The sequence below is a fragment of the Canis aureus genome, unplaced genomic scaffold (assembly GCF_053574225.1).
Source record: "Canis aureus isolate CA01 unplaced genomic scaffold, VMU_Caureus_v.1.0 NW_027326412.1_RagTag, whole genome shotgun sequence".
NCBI classification, from domain to species: domain Eukaryota; kingdom Metazoa; phylum Chordata; class Mammalia; order Carnivora; family Canidae; genus Canis; species Canis aureus.
In genome coordinates this window covers 1-22,621 of record NW_027554413.1, presented here as the reverse complement: position 1 = coordinate 22,621, position 22,621 = coordinate 1, and the positions used below count along the sequence as shown (strand labels likewise).

The 22,621-nt window shown below is 38.8% G+C and overlaps 1 protein-coding gene across 10 annotated transcripts in view; it reads right to left on the bottom strand.

Moving 5' to 3' along the window:
* LOC144309478 (ankyrin repeat domain-containing protein 26-like) overlaps positions 1-22,442 on the bottom strand; it is a 110,102-nt gene extending 87,660 nt beyond the window's left edge. For 4 of the 10 annotated variants that reach the window (XM_077890559.1, XM_077890561.1, XM_077890562.1 and 1 more), the window contains exons 1-6: positions 22,224-22,379; positions 21,927-22,108; positions 15,222-15,445; positions 10,408-10,578; positions 8,658-8,691; positions 8,117-8,270 (exon numbers count right to left, since the gene is read on the bottom strand). In XM_077890559.1, the coding sequence (XP_077746685.1) occupies positions 8,117-8,270; positions 8,658-8,691; positions 10,408-10,578; positions 15,222-15,445; positions 21,927-22,108; positions 22,224-22,248 (790 nt within the window). In that variant the 5' untranslated portion in view covers positions 22,249-22,379. Of the gene's footprint in view, positions 1-8,116; positions 8,271-8,657; positions 8,692-10,407; positions 10,579-15,221; positions 15,446-21,926; positions 22,109-22,223 lie in introns of all 10 variants that reach the window. The other 6 variants (XM_077890567.1, XM_077890564.1, XM_077890568.1 and 3 more) reach the window with 6 other exon arrangements.
* Between the last annotated feature and the right edge of the window lie 179 nt (positions 22,443-22,621).

Below are 22,621 nucleotides of genomic sequence, written 5' to 3'. Positions count from 1 at the left end.
CATTTACCAAAAGAGATTATATTCTGGGTCATAAAATAAACCTTAATAAAGGGAGTTAAGTCAAAAGGATTGAAGTCATGAAAGTGTGTTCTGTGACCACAAAGTGATCAAATTAGAAATGAAGAACAAACCTACCTCTGGAAAATACTCAAATACTTGCAAACTGATTAATAATGCACATCTAAATAACCCCTGGGTCTGGGTACCTAGGTGGCTCAATGGATTAAGTGTCTGCCTTTAGCTCAGGTCATGATCTCCGGGTCCTGGGATTGAGCCCCATGTTGGGCTTCCCACTCAGAGGGAAGGACGCTTACCCCTCTGGACCTCCCTTCGCCTATGCGCTCTCTTTCTCTCTCTCTCCTTCTCTTTCAAATACATAAAAATCTTTTAAAAACCCTTGGAATAAAGAAGTAATGAAAAAAGAAATTACAAAGTATCACATATTGAATGAAAATAAAAACATAATATGTTAAAAATTTCTGGAATCCTCCAAGAATAGCACTCATCTCACCATTTATAGCACTGAGGTATATATTAAAAAGAGAAGGAGGCGGGGCAAGATGGCAGAAAAGTAGGGTCCCGAAGTCACCAGTCCCCACCAACTTACCTAGATAACTTTCAAATCATCCTGAAAACCTATGAATTCGGCCTGAGATTTAAAGAGAGAAGAGCTGGAATGCTACAGTCAGAAGAGTTCGCGCTTCTATCAAGGTAGGAAGACGGAAAAACATAAAGAAATAAAAAAGCATCCAAGGGGGAGGAGCCCCCATGAGGAGCCAGGCAAAGGCCACGCAGCTAGTGCCCCCAGGACAGGAAAGCCCAGTCCTGGAGAAGCAGAAATTTTACCAATCTTCCTGGAAGGAAAGGCGCTTGCAGGGAGCTCGGGCAGGATCCCAGAAGGGGTACAGATGCCCTCAGGCTCCCAGGGGCACTAAAAGAGCAACTGCACTCTGGGGGAGATCCCTCCACACACTACAGGCTGAGCTCCCTAAAGGGCTGGACGCCGCGCCCAGTGGGGCCCCAGGAGCAGCTCAGGTGGCGGCCACTGTGCGGCCCCGGGAATGTGATTCCAGCGGTGCAGACCCCAGAACCCAGGGCACCGGGGACACAGCCCAGGATCCGGCACTCCCCCCGGGGCAGGTAGAGGCCGGGAGGACACAGGGCAGCAAGGATGCTCCTGCTGCCACGCGGCCCCGAGCTGTGCAAATCTACGCCCCCTGCCCCTGGACCACCCAGGCCCCTGCGGACTGGGAGCTGTGGTAGTTACTGTGGGAGCTGACTCAAGAGATGGAGAGCTGGCTGCCGCCACTCTTGTTGTTCCTCCTGCTGTCACCTTGTACCTGGGACTGAACAGGAGCTTCACAGGATAAACAGCTTGCACTGAGCCCTGCACCTGGCAAGGGGCTGGGCAGCTCCCCCAGGTGCACACACCTGAGAATCACCACAGCGGGCCCCTCCCCCAGAAAACCAGCTGGAAGGACAGGGGAAAAAGCATTGACCAAGCAGCACTGGAAAGTCCCAGGGGAAGTCAAGGGATTTATAGTATATAGAATCAGAGGATACCTCCTCTTGCTTTTTGTTTTCTGTTTGTCCTCCCCCTTGCCCCCCTTTCCTCTCTTTTTCTCCTTTTTCCAGTACAACTTTTTTTTGGCCACTCTGCATTGAACAAAATGACTAGAAGGAAAAACTCACCTCAAAAGAAAGAATCAGAAACAGTCCTCTCTCCCACAGAGTTACAAAATCTGGATTACAATTCAATGTCAGAAAGCGAATTCAGAAACACAATTATAAAGCTACTGGTGGCTCTAGAAAAAAGCATAAAGGACTCAAGAGACTTTATGACTGCAGAATTTAGATCTCATCAGGCAGAAATTAAAAATCAATTAAATAAGATGCAATCCAAACTGGAGGTCCTAACAATGAGGGTTAAAGAGGTAGAAGAACCAGTGAGTGACATAGAAGACAAGTTGATGGCAAGGAAGGAAGCTGAGGAAAAAAAGAGAAAAACAATTAAAGGGTCATGAGGAAAGGTTAAGGGAAACAAATGACAGCCTCAGAAGGAAAAATCTAGTTTAACTTAGGGTTAATAGGGGTTCCAGAGGCCACCGAAAGAGACAGAGGACCAGAAAGCATATTTGAACAAATCATAGCTGGGAACCTCTCTAACGTGGGAAGGGAAACAGGCAACCAGATCCAGGAGATAGAGAGATCGCCCCCTGAAATCAATAAAAACCACTCAACACCTCGATAGTTAACAGTGAAACTTGCAAATTCCAAAGATAAAGAAAAGATCCTTAAAGCAGCAAGAGACAAGAGATTCCTAACCTTTATGGAGAGAAGTATTAGGATAACAGCAGACCTCTCCACAGAGACCTAGCAGGCCAGAAAGGGCTGGCAGGATATAGTCAGGGTCCTAAATGAGAAGAACCTGCAGCCAAGAATACTTTATCCAGCAAGGCTCTCATTCACGATAAAAGGAGAGAGAAAGAACTTCCAAGACAGGCAGGAACTGAAAGAATATGTGACCACCAAACCAGTTCTGAAAGAAATATAAAGGGGGACTCTGTAAAAGAAAGAGGAAGTCCAAGGAAACAATCCACAAAAACAGGGACTGAATAGGTATCATGATGGCACTAAATTCATAACTTTCAAGAGTAACTCTGAACATGAATGGGCTTATTGACCCCATCAAAAGGCGCAGGGTTTCAGACTGGATAAAAAGAGCAAGACCCATCTATTTGCTGTCTATAAGAGACTCATTTTAGACCTAAGAACACCTACAGCCTGAAAATAAAAGGTTGGAGAACCCTTTACCATTCAAATAGTCCTCAAAAGAAACCAGGGATACCTATCCTTATATCATCTAAATTAAAGTTTATCCCAAAGACTGTAGTGAGAGATGAAGAGGGACACTATATCATACTTAAAGGATCTCTCCAACAAGAGGACCTAACAATCATGAGTATTTATGCCCCGAATGCGGGAGCTGCCAAGTATAACAGTCAATTAGTAACCAAAATTAAGACATACTTAGCTAATAGTACACTAAAACGGGGAGATTTTAACATGTCGCTTTCTGTAAATGACACATCTTCTAAGCCCAATATCTCCAAAGAAACAAGAGCTTTCAATGATGCACTGCACCAGATGGATTTCACAGATATTTACAGAACTTTACAGACAAATGCAACTGAATACACGTTCTTCTCAAGTGCACAAGGAACTTTATCCAAAATAGACCACATACTGGGTCACAAATCAGGTCTCAACTGATAACAAAAATCTGAGATTGTCCCCAGCATATTTTCAGACCATAATGCTTTGAAACAGGACTAAATCACAAGAAGAATATTAGAAGAAATGGAAACATGTGGAGGTTAACTACCATCCTGGTAAAAGATGAAAGGGTCAACCAGGAAATTCAGGAAGAATTAAAAAGAGTCATGGAAACTAATGAGAATGAAGATACGACTGTTCAAAATCTTGGGATACAGCAATAGCACTCCTGAGGGGGAAATATATCGCAATATAAGCATCCCTCAAAAAACTGGAAAGAACCCATATGTAAAAGCTAATCTTGTATCTAAAGTTGCTGGAGAAAGAACAGCAAATAAAACCTACACCCAGCAGAAAAAGACAATAAAGATTTGAGCAGAACTCAATGAAATAGAGAGTCGAAGAACTGTGAAACAGATCAACAAAACCAGGAGTTGGTTCTTTGAAAGAATAAGATACACGAACCATTAGCCAGCCTTATTTTTTAAAAATTTTTTATTTATTTATGATAGTCACACACACACACACACACACACACACACACACACACAGGCAGAGACATAGGCAGAGGGAGAAGCAGGCTCCATGCACCAGGAGCGCGACTTGGGATTCGATCCCGGGTCTCCAGGATCGCGCCCTGGGCCAAAGGCAGGCGCTAAACCACTGCACCACCCAGGGATCCCCATTAGCCAGCCTTATTAAAAACAAGAGAGAAAAGACTCAAATTAGTCACAAATAAAAATGGAGAGATCACCACCAATACCACGGAAATACAAACAATTTTAAACACTTAGTATGAGCAGCTATACACGAATAAATTAGGCAATCTAGAAGAAATGGGACTCATTTCTGGAAAACCACAAACTAGCAAAACTGGAACAAGAAGAAATAGAAAGTCCAAAAAGGCCAAACACCAGGGAGGAAATTGAAGATATCATCAAAAACCTCCCAAGACACAAAAGTCCAGGGCCAGATGGCTTCCCAGGGGAATTCTATCAAACATTTGTAGAAGAAACAATACCTAGTCTACTAAAGCTGCTCCAAAAGATAGAAAGAGATGGAGTACTTCCAAACTCATTCTATGAGGCCAGCATCCCCTTAATTCCAAAACCCAAGACCCCACCAAAAAGGAGAGGTAGAGAGAATAAGCCTGATGAACACAGATGCAAAAATGCTCAACAAGATAGTAGCCAATAGGATCCAAAAATACATTAGGAAGATTATTCACCATAACCCAGTAGGATTTATCCCCGGGATGCAAGGCTGGTTCACCACTCGTAAAGCAATCAATGTGATTGATCATATCAAGAAGAGAAAAAACAAGAACCATACGACCCTCTCAATACAGGCAGAGAACGCATTTGACAAACTACAGCATCCATTCCTGATCAAACCTCTTCAGGGTGTAGGGATAGAGGGAATATTCCTCAGCATCTTAAAAGCCATCTATGAAAAGCCCACAGCAAATATTATTCTCAATGGGGAAGCACTGGGAGCCTTACCCCTAAGATCAGGAACAAGACACGGATGTCCACTCTCACCACTGCTATTCAACAGAGTACTAGAAGTCCTAGCCTCAGCAATCAGAAAACAAAAAGAAATAAAATGCATTCACACTGGCAAAGAAGTCAAATGCTCCCTCTTTGTGGTTGACATGATACTGTACATAGAAAACCCAAAAGACTCCACCCCAAGACTGCTAGAACTCATACAGCAATTCAGCAGTGTGGCAGGATACCAAATCAATGTCCAGAAATCAGGGGCATTTCTATACACTAACAATGAGACTGAAGAAAGAAATTAAGGGGTCAATCCAATTGACAACTGCACCCAAAACCATGAGATGCCTAGGAATAAACCTAACCAAAGAGGTAAAGGATCTCTACCCTCAAAAGTATAGAACACTTCTGAAGGAAATTGAGGAAGACACAAAGAGATGGAAAAATATGCCATGCTCATGGATTGGAAGAATGAATATTGGGAAAATGTCAATGGTACCCAGGGAAATTTATACATTTAATGCAATCCCTATCAAAATACCATGGACTTTCTTCAGAGAGTTGAAACAAATCATCGGAAGAGTTGTATGGAATCAGAAAAGACACCGAATAGCCAGGGGAATATTAAAAAAGAAAACCAGAGCTGGGGGCATCAAAGTGCCAGATTTCAGGGTGTACCACAAAGCTGTGATCATCAAGACAGTGTGGTACTGGCACAAAAACAGACACCTAGGAAAATGAAAAAGAATAGAGAATCCAGAAATGGGCCCTCGACTCTATGGTCAAGTTATATTCGACAAAGCAGGAAAGACTATCCACTGGAAAAAAAGTCTCTTCAATAAATGGTGCTGGGAAAACTGGACAGTCACGTGCATAACAATGAAACTAGACCATTCTCTTAAACTATACACAAAGAAAAACTCAAAATGGATGAAAGATCTAAATGTGAGACAGGAATCCATCAGAATCCTAGAGGAGAACACAGGCAACACCCTTTTTGAACTTGGCCACAGCAACTTCTTGCAAGATACATCCATGAAGGCAAGAGAAACCAAAGCAAAAATGAACAGCAAAATAAACAGTCAACAAAACTAAAAGACAGCCTCCAGAATGGAGAAGATATTGGCAAATGACCTATCAGATAAAGGGCTAGTATCCAAGATCTATAAAGAACTTAGTAAATTCAACAGCAAAGAAACAAACAATCCAATCATGAAATGGGCAAAAGACATCAACAGAATTTTCACAGAGGAAGACATAGACACGGCCAACAAGCACATGAGGAAATGCTCCGAATCAGGGGCCATCAGGGAAAAAGAAACAACAACCACAATGAGATACCACCTCACACCAGTAAGAATGGGGAAAATTAACAAGACAGGAAACAACAAATGTTGGAGAGGATGCGGAGAAAAGGGAACCCTCTTACACTGTTGGTGGGAATGTGAACTGGTGCAGCCACTCTGGAGAACTGTGTGAAGATTCCTCTAAGACTTAAAAATAGATCTACCCTATGACCCAGCAGCTGCACTGCTGGGGATTTACCCAAAGATCCAGATGCAGTGAAATGCCGGGACACCTGTACCCCAATGTTTATAGCAGCAATGTATAGTAGCCAAACTGTGGAAAGAGCCTTGGTGTCTTTCGAAAGATGAAAGGATAAAGAAGATGTGGTCTATGTATATGATGGATTATTACTCAGCCACTAGAAATGACAAATACCTACCATTTACTTCGACATGGATGGAACTGCAGGGTATTATGCTGAGTGAAGTAAGTCAATCGGAGAAGGACAAACATTATATGGTCTTATTCATTTGGGGAATATAAAAAATAGTGAAAGGGAATAAAGTGGAAAGGAGAGAAAATGAGTGAAAATATCAGGGACGGTGACAGAACATGAGAGACTCCTAATTCTCGGAAACAAACACGGCATGGTGGAAAGGGAGGTGGGCGAGGGGTTGGGGTGACTGGGTGATGGGCACTGAGGGGGGGCACTTGATGGGATGAGCACTGGGTGTTATGCTATCTGTTGGCAAATTGAACTCCAATTTAAAAAATAATAAGATATCAAAAACAAAAACAAAGATTTATCAACACTTGACAAATGAGAAATAAACCTAACTTTTTAAATGACAAAAATTTTGACAGCTCAATGAAGATATACAGATGTTAAATAAGCTCAACATTATCAGTTATTAGGGAAATGTATATTACAACCATAAATGTATATATTTATACACATATATATGTATTTATGTGTGTGTGTGTGTATACATATATACACCATACCCATCCATGGCTATGATTAAAAAACTGATCATACTAAGTACTGATAAATATAGATGGAGGAGTTAGAAACCCTCACACACTGCTGGTGGGTTTAGAAAATAGTACAATGACTTTAGAAAACAATTTGGCAGTTTCATAATAAGGCAATATGAAGAGACAGGAGACTAAGAGTGATGGATATGTTAACTGTCTAAATTACAGTTATGGTTTCACATGTGTATATATATGACAAAACTATCAAATTATATACTTCATACACGTGCAGTTTACCTAACTAGGGCTGTTGGAGAAAGAAAGCCTCTATTATATGAAAAACCATCTAAGACAGTGGCTGAGACATGGATGGAAAGATGGATATGAAACCATACAAGATGAAGCTAGTGGCCTATGGTCTTTCACCTCATAGCATTAAGTAGTAATAGCTAAGCTTTAAGCAAGGGGGTAACGTGATGAAATGTAAATTTTTAAAAATGTATAGTAATTATGGTTGCAGTGTACACCAAGATCCTGAGAGGTGGAATGGCAGGGAAAACAGTCCTGAGGTTAGCTCAGTAATCTAGGAGAAAAATAATGGTAACCTGACCTTGGGTGAAGACACAGAAGAGAAGCAGAGTTCACAAACACATCAAGTGTGCCATTCCCACGTGGACAACCATAATGGAAATTATAGTTCTTTTTTTTTTTAATTTTTATTTATTTATGATAGTCACACACAGAGAGAGAGAGAGAGAGAGAGGCAGAGACATAGGCAGAAGGAGAAGCAGGCTCCATGCACCGGGAGCCTGACGTGGGATTCGATCCGGGTCTCCAGGATCGCGCCCTGGGCCAAAGGCAGGCGCCAAACCGCTGCGCCACCCAGGGATCCCTGGAAATTATAGTTCTTTGGCTGAGAGTATTCAATAGTTCTCTATTTTAATATAAAACATACTTCTGAGATGAGTAGCTCTATAACTCCTCAGTGTTGTGTGGCGCAGCGCTAGACGAGATGTGCACATATTACTACAACCATATATACAGAAAAAGGCTTTATATTTATACGACGGCCCTACCTTTACAATCCATGCCAAGTTCAATGAGCAACAGGGAACTCTTATAATCAGAGTATTGCAACTTGCAATCCTCTGAAGCTGTTTCAGATGACTGAGTTAAGTCATCAAGATGCTCGTCATCAAGATGCTCCGCAGAATTCACTTGCTTTTTGACCTACAAATAAATAATACTATTTCAAAATGTCATCCAAATATTTATAAAATATACTAAGTGTAGAAAGATGATAAATATCCATCTTTTTATAAAAGCAAAAACATAGGTACTTTTTAAAAGAACTGATTTTTATCAAAAAGACCTTTATCAATAATTGGTGTTTCTGAATAATTTTTTCACAGCAGATGTCTATACAACAAAGGAAAATTTTCATTTTTTCACTATGCGTTTCATAAAGTAATTTTTTTTACCACGGAATAATGTTTCTGATAAATATGAAATATCAACATAATATAATAAAAATATATCATGAATGAAATAGAATTATAATATAATAAAAATATATCATAAATGAAATAGAATTATATATTTTGTTTGTTTGTCTACCTTGTTCTTTTCCTTAGATGTTTTCTTTGCAGGTCTAAAAAGAGGAAGGATTCTTTTCAGGAAAATATTAAATACTTAAAATACAAAGAATATTTAAAGCATATCTAAGCAATATTAATAGCAATATTAACAAAGTATTAAATTTAGATCAAAATTGCAAAAGTAAAGGAAAATCATAATGTTACTTACATTATTTGATAGGGGTAAATATACCACATTTTTTGTTGTCATTTTCAATAAAAACAAGTTTTCACTAAATCAATTTGGAAAGTGCAAACTGTTTTTTTAATGACATAAGCCCTTTTTAAATAATCGTGATATTAGTGTTTTGAAGTTTTACTGTGCAACTACTATGCATTATTTGGGACAGTTTACATATCCTAAAGGGGTTTTAGGCCTTACACAAACCGTATGAAGTAGGCAATTATACTGGGTATCTTTTCACAGGAAGCAAATGAGGCACAGAAATTCTAAGGAACTTCCCCAAGCCCATACACCTGGTAGGAGCAGACCACCCAGAACTCAAGTCCAGGAAATGTCCCTTCCAAACATGTGTTTTAAAATATGTGGTAAAAGTAAGTTAAGTATTTCTAAGTAATGTGATACCAATTGAATCTATAGTATTATTCCATTTCTAGCTATAATTATTCTAGAAATAATTTCTGAATCTTACATACATTTTTAATTTTTTATTTTTTTAAAAGATTTTATTTATTTATTCCTTCACTAGAGAGACACACAGAGAGAGACAGGCAGAGACATACAGAGGGAGAAACAGGTTCCCCCACAAGGAGCCTGGTGTCGGACCCCAGGATCACGCCCTGAGCCCAAGGCAAGACACTCAACTGCTGTGCGACCCCGGCATCCCACACACATTTTTTAATTAAAACACTTCATACCTAGGCAGTATTGAAAATCTACTTTCAATAAACTAAAGATTTAATTCGTCTAAAGAAGTTCATTAATGGGCATTCCTTTACTCATTCAAATGTTCATTCATGGATTCAACAATTACTCATGAAGCACACAATATGTGTCAATGACGCTGCTGGTACAGTAACTGTGGCTCTTGTAATTTAGAACTTTATAATCCAAAAGTAATAATCTATGATAGATGAATAGTTTTTCAATTGTAAATAAACATATTGTAAATAAACAAAACCATTCCCCTTTCCCCAGAACCTAAACAAATATTAACTTAATATAATCAGATACTCCAAAGCCCCTCACAAAATCATAGCTATTCATGATACTGTCAAAGGTACTGAATACCTTAAAACCTATCAAGAAATGATTAGTTCTATTCAGAATCGCCTATGTGTCTGTATATTTACTATTTTATATATATATATATTTTTTTTTCAATCGATGAAGGAAAGTATCTGAATATTCAATTATATGAGAATACTGCACGGTGGAACTGATTCTAAATAAACAACCTCTTACCACAAAACTCATATCCTAATCTGGGGGTCCTGGGATCGAGTTCTGCTTTGGGCTCTCCACAGGGAACCTGCTTCGCCCTCTGCCTATGTCTCTGCCTCTCTCTCTCTGTCTCTCACAAATAAATACATGAAATCTTAAAAAAAAAAAGTCACTCCTCCTCATCCTAACCTTTCAAGTGGTGTTTTTGATATACTTGAGTATTTCTTCCCTCAGCCTGTACGACACTATATTACAGTGTTTTACTTATATAATAATCATAGTTAACGTTCCTTCAGAGGGAAATAAAGAATTTATGGGATTTTACCTTCTTTCATCCTGATCCATTTTACTTAGACTGTTGTCATTACTCACTCGTAGTAGACTACCAGTTAGGGAATCGGCCTCCTCAAAGCCTGGTGTAATCACAGATGCTTTTGATGCCCACTTTACATTTTTATCTTTCTTTATTTCCATGATAGACAAACCAGGATCATTACTTAAAACAAAAATCCAGTTAAAATATCCATTAGAAAGCCAATATTTTCTAACAATTTTACTGGTAAGGAATAAAAAAAATTTTTTGTAAACATCTGTTACCCATCTGAATTCATTTATTAATTCATAGAACAGTTATGAAGTGCAACCATATGCAAGGAAATACACATATACAATTATGATACAATGTCATTTGTGGGGACAAAACTGCCTGTGTAGGACCTGTGGAATCAAGTGCCATTCACCAAGGCACGGGGGAAAAGTCTCATCTGCCCATGCATCGGGTAACAGGCATACGCACTACACACCCAGCTGTGGATCCGGCAAAAGCCCATAAATTGGCGCCACCCTCACCCTCACAGCCACCATCTGGGAGCCCCTGGAAAACACTTAGATAATCACCCATGGGGGTAGAGAGTCTTCGTGGAAAACCAGCTTTCCTATAGAGAAGTTCTAGCACATCACCAGAGCAAAACAATCAGGTTTGGACACATGGGAGCGGTAGTCATTAAAGACTGGAGGAGGTGACTGCTACTTCAAAGGCAAAGACAGCAATGCAAAAGGATATGACAAAATCAAGGAAATATGACACCAACAAAGGATTACAATAATCTTCCTGTAATCAATCTCAGACACATGGAGATCTGTAATTTATCCAAGAAAGATTTCAAAATCTCAGTCTTAAGGAAATTCAAGGAGCTACCAGAAAACACAAAAAGCCAATTCAGGGGTGCCTGGGTGGGTCAGGCAATTAAGTGTCTGACGCTTGATTTCATCTCAGGCTATGATCTCAGGGTCATGAGATTGAGCCCTGCATCAGGCTTACACTCAGCACAGTGTCCCTCTCCCTCTGCTATTCCCCCCTAGCTCACACACTTTCTCTCGCTAAAATAAATGAATAAAATCTTTAAAAAACAGTTAATTCAATAAAATGAGGAATACACTACATAAACAAAATGAGAAGTTTAATGAATAGCTGGAAGGGCTTAGTCAGTTTAAGTGTCTGACTTGGTTTTGGCTCAGGTCATGATCTCAAGGTTGTGGAATCACCCCCAGGTCTGCTTGAGATCCTCTCTCCATCTCTTTCTCTCTCTCCCCACTTGCTCTTTCTTTTTCTTTCTTTCTTTCTTTCTTTCTTTCTTTCTTTCTTTCTTTCTCTCTCTCTCTCTCTCTCTCTCTCTCTCTCTCTCAAATAAATACATTTTTAAAAATAATTTTAAAGGGACAAAGAAAAAGAAAATGTTTTGGTAACTTGTGCATACTTTTAGCCTAGTATCTAATCCTAATACAAAAAGCTAGATTTACCAACAGAAAATTATATATATTTTTTCATGGACTAAATGCATGCAAGAAAATATTATGAGCATATAGCTATGTAAATTTACAAAAAGACTGAATTTTCCCATAGGAGATTATCGGTTGAATAACTTTAGGGCACTGAAAACAAAAACAAAACCAGCAATTACTGTTTTAAAACTGCCATACAGATAACTCTTCTAGTTAAATTAAACATCCAAAAAAGATGGATCTTCCTGAAAGCAATTATTAAACAATTCTTCTCGACCCAAATTTCAGAAGTAAATCTGTAATTATGGATACGAAATAGCTTTCATTTTGAAAACAGTTAATAGAAGCAACTTTTAAATAGAAAACAACTGGTTAAAGACACCTCAAAGTTATGTTGGCGGGGGAATGCTAACATGCAGCCATGGTAACGAGAACCCATCAGAACCAGTTTTAAATGTTTGTAATGATCAATGCCATCTGTCCTCACTCACTAGCCAACCAATGTCAGCTTCTCCCTCATGAAGTATAGCCAATGTGGGACAAAATCACTCCAATACGCATGCCTTGAATGCCAACCAATCAACAACAGTCTTACCCAAATTACCATGGTGGCTTCAGATGATGACAAACCACTTAATTCTCTGAAAGTCTCCCAAGTCTTAAACTCCACTTTTCCTGAAACTGTATATAGAAAGCGAAGACTACTCTGTCAGAAAAGACTGTAAGTGGCCAGCATAGCTCCCTCTTATTAGTCAGCAGTAAATTCCGACTTCACCTTTATATTTCAGATATTGAGGGCTCATATCCTCTGGCAAAAATGTTTAAAGTCCTATAATAATTTACCACCATATTTCATTTTCCTTAATGAAACATAAATGAAGTTTGCTCTTCCTTTGTTCCATTCTACTATAATTAAAACTAACATAAATACCAGTAAAAGAATAAGTAGCAAGTAACCACAAGATTAGGCCCAAATAATCCACAAAATGCAGATAACGGACAGGTTAAATTGTCAGAATGGACCCATGCCAACCGTTCTTTCTGTTTAAGTGAGAATTGGTATTATGTTAAAAACAATACACACGGTTTAGTTAAACTCCATTCACTCAACAAACATTTATTGAATAGCACTATATATGCTAGAATGTTCTCTAAGCACTGAGGACACGGCCATAAACAGAAAAAACCCTACTCACGAGGATAGTAAACATAGTAACAATAAACTACACAGTATGAGAGGAGAAAAACTAAAGCAGAGAAATCAAATTTCAATGTGTTGTAGCAAAAGGGGTGGTCGAAATACTAGTCAGGATAAACCAAGAAGGGCCTTGCTGAGAAAGTGACCTTGAAGCAAAAACCAGGGAGAAAAAGAGGGAGCAAGGAGTAAGCCATGAGGATACCTGAGAGAAAAGCACTCCACAGAGAGTTTATAACAAGTACAGAGGTATGCCTGAAGTGTTTATAATGAGGGTGGGGGGTAAGAATAGTGAGAAATTCAAGTGTGGCTGAACAGAAGGAAAGGGATAGAAAGTAGTTCAAATCAGAGAGACAGAGGGAGGAAAGGATAGGGAGGGACCCGAGATGAACAAGTCACATAAGGCCTTGTAGCTATTAGAAAGAACTTGAGTGAATGGGAGGCCATTAGGTTTTGAGCAGAGGAGGACATAATCTGACTTATGTTTTAATAGATCCACTGTGTTTAGAATTAATGGAAAGTGAATTTTCGAAGATTATATAATATGAAGTCACTATTGAAAAATTTGATGTGGTGCATGTTGAAATATATGCTCTTTAAAATGGAAGAATAAGGGGCGCCTGGTTGGCTCAGTCGGTAAAGCGTCTGCCTTCGGCTCAGATCATAACCCTGGAGTCCCGGGATCAGCCCCACTTCAGGCTCCCCGCTTCTCCCTCTGCCTCTGCCGCTCCCTGCACTCACACACTCTCTCTCTCAAATAAATAATCTTAAAAACATTTTTAAAGGAAAAATAATAGCCTGTATGCAAAGTGCCTGAAAAAGAAGATTCACTGCATTAACAACCTCTTGGTTTATAGCATAGGGATCAAATGTTTATACAGAATATGGGACAAGTTGCCACGTGAAATCTCTTCGTAATAATATTCAGATCAATTTGAGAGTCCAACATTTGAGCACTCGTGCATTGGGAACCAAAACCAAAAACCTAATAATTAGCAGTTTTGTTGGTAATAAGGTAGAGTGCCAGTGTAGCAGGTAACTTCCCTTTGCAACTCAGCAGATATTAAAAGTATTCTAAAGTTATTGTAAGACATCAAACCAAACACTTTAAATATACTTTGGGGGATCCCTGGGTGGCTCAGCAGTTTAGCGCCTGCCTCCAGTCCAGGGTGTGATCCTGGAGTCCAAGGATCGAGTCCCACATCAGGCTCCCTGCATGGAGCCTGCTTCTCCCTCTGCCTGTGTCTCTGCCTGCCTCTCTCTCTCTCTCTCTCTCTCTCTCTGTCTCTCATGAATAAATAAAAATAAAAATTAAAAATTTTAAATTTGTTAAACAATCAAAACCCTGCAGACCTAAATTCATTTTCTCAGATAGTTACATGCTGCATTATTTTATAGGTGTGAAAACTTACTTCCTTATGGATGGAGAGTTAGACTCCCTCCAAGTTTTTGATAGATCATCTTAACATATATATGTAACATGTTTATGTAAGTATTCTTAATATATCTGTCATATTTTATAAATATAATAATATATAATAAATGTTCTTAGAATATGTGTGTCTAAGTGTTGACACAAGTCATGTTTTCCTATAGGATCTACTCCTGGCAATGAAGCCGTTGGGATATAGGGACAGCATATATGAAATTTGAAATGCACTGCTACATCACTCTTCAGAAAGGATTTGTCAATTTTCTTCCTCTCTCTCGCTTTTAAAGATTTTTATTTATTTATTCAGGAGAGACACAGAGTGAGGCAGAGACATGGGCAGATGGAGAAGCAGGCTCCTCATGGGAAGCCTGATGCAGGACTCGATCCCACGACCCCGAGATCACAACCTGAGCCAAAGGCAGACGTTCAACCACTTAGCCACTCAGGTGCAACGGATCTGACAATTTTCACCTAACAACAGTGTATGAGAATGACTTTTTCCTTACATTTGCTAACCTAGGTTATTTTTTTTTTTAGTTAAATATTTATCACTATGCCTGCAAAACAATTTGATACCTTACTGGTCTTTGCCTCTTTCTGTTTAGCACCCTGGGTGGAATATCTCTACTAAAAATATAAAATGTGTTAAACATGAACATTAGCTCCAAACAGAATTTGTTTTATAGAAAAATAATAATTATCTACTGTTTAAATATTGCTATAGGCTTACCTATCAGAATCTTCATTCTGCGTGGTAGGAAACAGGTGGTTATCAGTTTTTCCAGTCTTTCTTTGTTGAATTAGTCCAGCAGCAGGAGCAGCAGCAGCAGCAGCAGCAGCAACAGCAAGAGCAGTACCAAGAGCAGGAGCAGCAGCAGCAGCAGCAGCAGCATCATATATGTTTTCTGCTCCTTCCATTTTATTACTCGTGTGCTGCTTCCTTTCTTTTCCAGTCTTGAATGGAAATTTGATAGTTACAACTTCATTCATTAAAAAGAACTTTTTTCATTAATTGTATCATTTGACTCTTTAATGTAATTTTAATCAATAAAACTATCTTGCACTGAACTTTATCATTACGTGTAATTGTAATTTTTGGAAATTCTGCTTCATTTCTGTTGGAATAGAACAACATAATTTTCCAGAATTCCAAAAAGGGCTTTCTTAATTTTGTGTTCATATCTACACTTTGTTACCTAACATTCCCAACTTCACCCCATCTGACCAGCAGATACAAAGAAATAAAAAGACACAAAAATCTGTCCTCTTCCGTCTTTACCATCTGGATTTTGCTTACACCGACAGATTCAAAGGATGTGACATTGTGATGCTCCAGGAACAAAGAGGAAGCTTTCCATTTCTGCACTGAGCTATTCTTTCCCCAACTGCCTTTTATAATTCTTTTTTCATTTGGATCCCAGAGCTATCAAAAAAGTCACAGTGTTCATTAAAATATGTGAACCAAAGTTCACCACAACATAAAAGGAGCAAAACTGATATTAGTGTCGAATTTTGGGAAATGAGTAATGCTCCCCAAATTTCACATTCCATAACCATAAAATTTTATAGCTAGAGGGTATAAAAATAATTATCAACTTTAATCCCATTTTCTATTGATAATGGGAATAAAACCAAAAAAGATTACATGATTTGTCCAAAGTTCCTAAAGTGGCATTACCTAGCATCAAAGAGATGATACAATTCCTTGATGCTGAATCAAATAAATGACCCAACAAGTTTATTAATCAGCTATGCTAAAAGTGTGACTTTGGCACAGTAATTTAATACCTTAATTGGGGATGAGGCGCTTAGCTAATTTTTATTTTAAAGGAGGATATCTCTAGATTTTATTTTTCACCTCAAACATCAGTTTTCTCCCTTAGAGTCAAATACTGAAGGTTTGCTGAAAATCTATGCTACCTACATGATAAAAGTCGTATGTGTCAAAATATATCATCCTTTATTAAACAAAATGTAAAGGTTTGATTCAACAAAAACACCTGAGAATGATGATTAAACAAACACATATATGTGTATACACACACACACACACACACACACACACACACGTGGACACCTGGGTGGCTCAGTCAGTTAAACATCTGCCTTTGGCTCAGGTCATGATCCCCGGGATCTAGGATCAAGACCCGTGCATCAGGCTTCGTGCTCCGCCAGGAGTGTGCTTCTCCCTTTCCCTTCCACACCTGCTCCCATTTGTGTTCTCTCTCTTGGTGTCAAATAAAATCTAAAAAAAAAAAAAAAAAAAAAAAATTTTTTTTTTTTTTTAATGTAGAGGAGATGCCTGAGTGGCACAGTTAGTTGGGCCTCCATCTCTTGATTGCAGTTCAGTTCATGATCTCCTGATCATGGGATTGAGCTCCGCTTCAGGCTCCACCCTCACTGGGGAGTTTGCTTCTCTCCCTTTCTCTCTCCCTCTACCCCCTTCACCCTGCTCACACACTCAAATAAATAAGTAAATAAATAAGTAAGTAAGTAAATAAATAAATCCTAAAAGAAAAAAAGGAGTCTGTTAAACTTTATCCCAAGAAGGTAGTAGGAGATGAAGAGGGACACTCTATCATACTAAAGGATCTCTCCAAAAAGACGACCTAACAATCATGAATATGTATGCCCCAAATGCAGGAACTGCCAAGTATAACAATTAATAACCAATGTTAGGACATACTTAGATAATAATACACATATACTTGGTGACTTCAATCTAGTGCTTTCGACACTCGATAGGTCTCCTAAGTACAACATCTCCAAAGAAACAAGCGCTTTAAATGATACACTGGACCAGATGGATTTCACAGATATTTACAGAAATTTACAACCAGACGCAACTGAATACACATTCTTCTCAAGTGCACATGGAACTTTCTCCAGAATAGGCCACATACTGGGTCACAAATCAGGTCTTAAACGATACCAAAAGATTGGGATTGTCCCCTACATATTTTCAGACCATAATGCTTTGAAACTAGAACTAAACCACAAGAAGAAATATGGAAGGATTTCAAACACGTGGAGGTTAACACCATCCTGCTAAACGATTAAAGGGTCAACCAGAAAATTAGAGAAGAATTAAAAAGATTCCTGGAAACTAATGAGAATGAAGATACAACCGTTCAAAATCTTTGGGAACAGCAAAAGCAGTCCTGAGGGGGAAATACATCGCAAGACCAGCATCCGTCCCCAAACTGGAAAGAACTCAATGCAAAAGCTAACCTTGCACCTAAAGGAGCTGGAGAAGGAACAGCAACGGAAACCTTCAACCAGCAGAAGACAATTAATAAAGATTCGAGCAGAACTCAATGAGATAGAGACCAGAAGAACTGTGGAACAGATCAACAAAAACCAGGAGTTGGTTCTTTGAAAGAATTAATAAGACAGATAAACTATTAGCCAAACTTATTAAAAAGAAGAGAGAGAAGACCCAAATTAATAAAATCATGAACGAGAGGGAGGGATCACCACCAACACCAAGGAAATACAAACGATTTTGAAAACTTAGTATGAGCAGCTTTACGCCAATAAATTAGGCAATCGAGAAGAAATGGGTGCATTCCTGGAAAACCACAAACTACAAAACTGCAACAGGAAGACATAGAAAACCTGAACAGGCCAATAACCAGGGACGAAACTGAAGCAGTCATCAAAAACCTACCAAGACACAAAAGTCCGGGGCCAGATGGCTTCCCAGGGGAATTCTATCAAACGTTTAAAGAACAAACCATACCTATTCCACTAAAGCTGTTATGAAAGATAGAAAGGGATGGAGTACTTCCAAAGTCGTTCTATGAGGCCAGCATCACCTTAATTGCAAAACCAGACACAGACCCCACCAAAAAGGAGAATTATAGACCAATACCCTGATGAACACGGACGCAAAAATTCTCAACAAGATACTAGCCAACAGGATCCGACAATACATTAAGAAGATGATTCACCATGACCCAGTGGGATTTATCCCCGGGATGCAAGGCTGCTTCAACACTTGTAAAGCAATCAATGTGATTCATCATATCAGCAAGAGAAAGAACCAAGAACCACATGATCCTCCCAATAGATGCAGAGAAAGCATTTGACAAAATACAACATCCATTCCTGATCAAAACTCTTCAGAGTGTAGGGATAGAGGGAACATTCCTCAGCATCTTAAAAGCCATCTACGAAAATATCGTTCTCAATGGGGAAACACTGGTAGCCTATCCCCTAAGATCAGGAACAAGACAGGGATGTCCACTCTCACCATTGCTATTCAACATAGTACCAGAAGTCCTAGCCTCGGCAATCAGGCAACAAAAAGAAATAAAAGGCATTCAAAGTGGCAAAGAGGAAGTCAAACTCTCCCTCTTTGCAGATGACATCATAATGCAGCTAGAAAACCCAAGAGACTCCACCCCAAGACTGCTAGAACTCACAGCCATTTGGCAGTGTGGCAGGATACAAAATCAATGCCCAGAAAACAGTGGCATTTCTATACACTAACAATGAGACTGAAGAAAGAGAAATGAAGGAGTCAATCCCAATTACAATTGCACCCAAAAGCATAAGGTAACAAGGAATATACATAACCAAAGAGGTAAAGGGTTTCTACCCTCAAAACTACAGAACACTTCTGAAGGAAATTGAGGAAGACACAAAGAGATGGAAACATATACCATGCTCATGGATTGGCAGAATGAATATTGGGAAAATGTCAATGGTACCCAGGGCAATTTACACACTTAATGCAATCCCTATCAACATACTATGGACTTTCTTCAGAAAGTTGGAACAAATCATCTTAAGATCTCTGTGGAATCAGAAAAGACCCCAAATAGCTAGGGGAATATTAAAAAAGAAAACCATAGCTGGGGGCATCACAATGCCAGATTTCAGGTTGTACTACAAAGCTGTGGTCATCAAGACAGTGAGGTACTGGCACAAAAACAGACACATAGATCAATGGAAACAGAATGGAGAATCCAGAAGTGGGCCCTCAACTCTATGCTCAAATAATAGTCGGCAAAGCAGGAAAGACTATCCACTGGAAAAAAGACAGTCTCTTCAATAAATGGTGCTGGGAAAATTGGACAGCCACATGCAGAAGAATGAAACTGGACCATTCTCTTATGCCATACACAAAGAAAAACTCAAAATGGATGAAAGATCTGAATGTGAGACAGGAATCCATCAGAATCCTAGAGGAGAACACAGGCAACACCCTTTTTGAACTTGGCCACAGCAACTTCTTGCAAGATACATCCCTGAAGGGAAGAGAAAGCAAAGCAAAAGTGAATTATTGGGACTTCATCAAGGTAAGAAGCTTCTGCACAGCAAAAGAAACAGTCAACATAACTAAAAGGCAACCTACAGAATGGGAGAAGGTATTTGCAAATGACCTATCAGATAAAGGGCTAGTATCCAAGATCTATAAAGAACTTAGTAAACTCAAAGAAACAACAATCCAATCATGCTATGGGCAAAAGACATGGACAGAAATTTCACAGAGGAAGACATAGACATGGCCAACAAGCACATGAGAAAATGCTCTGCATCACTGGCCACCAGGGAAGTACAAATCAAAACCACAATGGGATACCACCTCCCACCAGTGAGAATGGGCAAAATTAACAAGGCAGGAAACAACAAATGTTGGAGAGGATGTGGAGAAAGGGGAACCCTCTTGCACTGTTGCTGGGAGTGGGAACTGGCACAGCCACTCTGGAGAACTGTGTGGAGGTTCCTCAAAGAGTTAACAATAGATCTGTCCTACGACCCAGCAATTGCACTGCTGGGGATTACCCCAAAGATACAGATGCAGTGAAATGCCAGGACACCCGCACCCCGATGTTTCTTGCAGCAATGTTCACAATAGACTAACTGTGGAAGGAGCCTCGGTGTCCATCGAAAGATGAATGGATAAAGAAGATGTGGTCTATGTATACAATGGAATATTACTCAGCCATTAGAAACGACAAATACCCACCATTTGCTTTGAGGTGGAGGGACCTGGACGGTATTATGCTGAGTGAAATGTGTCAGTCTTTAAAGGACAAACATTACATGGTCTCATTCATTTGGGGAATATAAAAATTAGTGAAAGGGAATAAAGGGAAATAGAGAAATTGAGTGAAAATATCAGTGAGAGTGACAAAACATGAGAGACACCTCACCCTGGGAAATGACCAAGGTGTAGTGCAAGGGGAAGCGGGCAGGGGGTTGGGGTGAGTGGGTTATGGGCACTGAGGGAGTCACTTGGCAGGATGAGCACTGGGTGTTATGGTATATGTTAACAAACTGAATTCCAATAAAAAATTACAAATAAAATACAAAATTAAAAAATACAAAATACAAAATATAACAACTATGAAGACTAAAGTTTCCCGAGATAACGTAAAATGTATCCACTGTTGGAGATCTTTGAGAAAGTAAAGGTCATCCTTCTACAAATAATATTGTATACTCTACGGGCAACTTTTCCTTCCTTACGATTCTATAATGATAAATCATCTTATAAAAAAATGATAAATCATGAGTTTATTCATTTGACATGTGTCTCTATTCTAAGCTTATATTTAAAAAAAGATGCATCAGAATCCAGAAAATAGTTTTTATATTTTTTAAGAATCTTGCAGCTTAAAATTTATTTTTTTCATTTAATGGATAGAGATTAAGAACCTCACTTACCTAAGAAAAAAATTCAGTTTTAATTAATGAAAAAACTAAAATGTTTATTTACGTCCTCTCTATTCTCAAAAGATATAAAGTCGACCAAGATTATACCACACAGTAAGTTTAATTAGAAACCACAAGAAAGACAACAGCCAAAGTTCAAAACTCATAATAAATCTGATTATGGCTTAAAACAGACTTCACTTTGTACTATGTATAAACACAACTCTTGCTAAATTAAATATAGGCTATCATACTTTATTAAACTTAAAAGGGTAAAATTTCCTCCCAGTTCTTCATAAAAACCAGCTGTCATTCTGAAGAATCTGAGCATGTTTTGTATTGCCTTTTATTAACTTGCATTTAAAATAATTTCTACCGCATTTTATAATATACAGCATCTGTTCTACCTTAGCCTCACTACTGCTGTGTTTTTAATAATAATCTCTCTAAACTCTCTTATCTTTACATTCATCTCATCCTTATTAAATGAATTCTTACCCCACAACCCCTCCCCTCATCTTCACATCCATCTAGCTATTCTATCCAGTTGCTTTCTAATTCTTTCCCTCCATAATGGCACACCTAAGATTTGTTTATTCCCACCAACCGTAATAAATCTCAACCCAGTACTTACTTCTCTGTTGTTATTACACTGTTTTCTCTTATATTCTTGAGGGCTTCCATTTCTCCCTAAGATTCTTTTCATTATAAGGATATCAAGAGGATAGTATGTGAAAAAACATGGGGGACAAAGTTCAAAACAACTTACCTTTGTAACACCAAGCATTGCTGAAGACGTTTGAGGAGTTTCGGGTGATACAAAAGCAAGAGGAGAATAGTCAGAGACATTGACGGATGGTTTACAGAGAGTTTCAGTCTTATCTTCCCTTGCAAAATTGTTGTCAGCAAATAAAGGTCTATCTTCTTGGCTCACAAGACCACATTTTGCTTCTATTTAGTGAAAAACAAAGTAAAGAGTACATGAAGATATCTGTAACTTTGAATTACTAAATAACACAAAAATGGACAAAACTCCGTGAAAAACACAAATCTTCAAATAGCTTACTCTTGGGTCGCAGAAAAGCAGCCATTTGCTTTCTTAAGTTTAGTTTCGGGACAGTCTAGAAAAAAAATTGATAGTTTTCAGGATTACAAGTATCACATTTCGTAAAAATAATTGTAATATTCACCATTACCAAATGAACACCATTACAAAAAGAACACAGGTTTTGGAGATCATTCAAATACAGATTCAAATCTCAGTTCCGCCATTTACTAACCTACATTTTCTCATGGGGTGAAGATTATAAGAGATTTAATAGTCCCAAAATGTTACTTTTCTTACCCCTGATTATTATACAAAGTCTTCCTCAAAAAGTTAAATAAAAATAGAGCTATCCGGGATCCCTGGGTGGCGCAGCGGTTTAGCGCCTGCCTTTGGCCTAGGGCGCGATCCTGGAGACC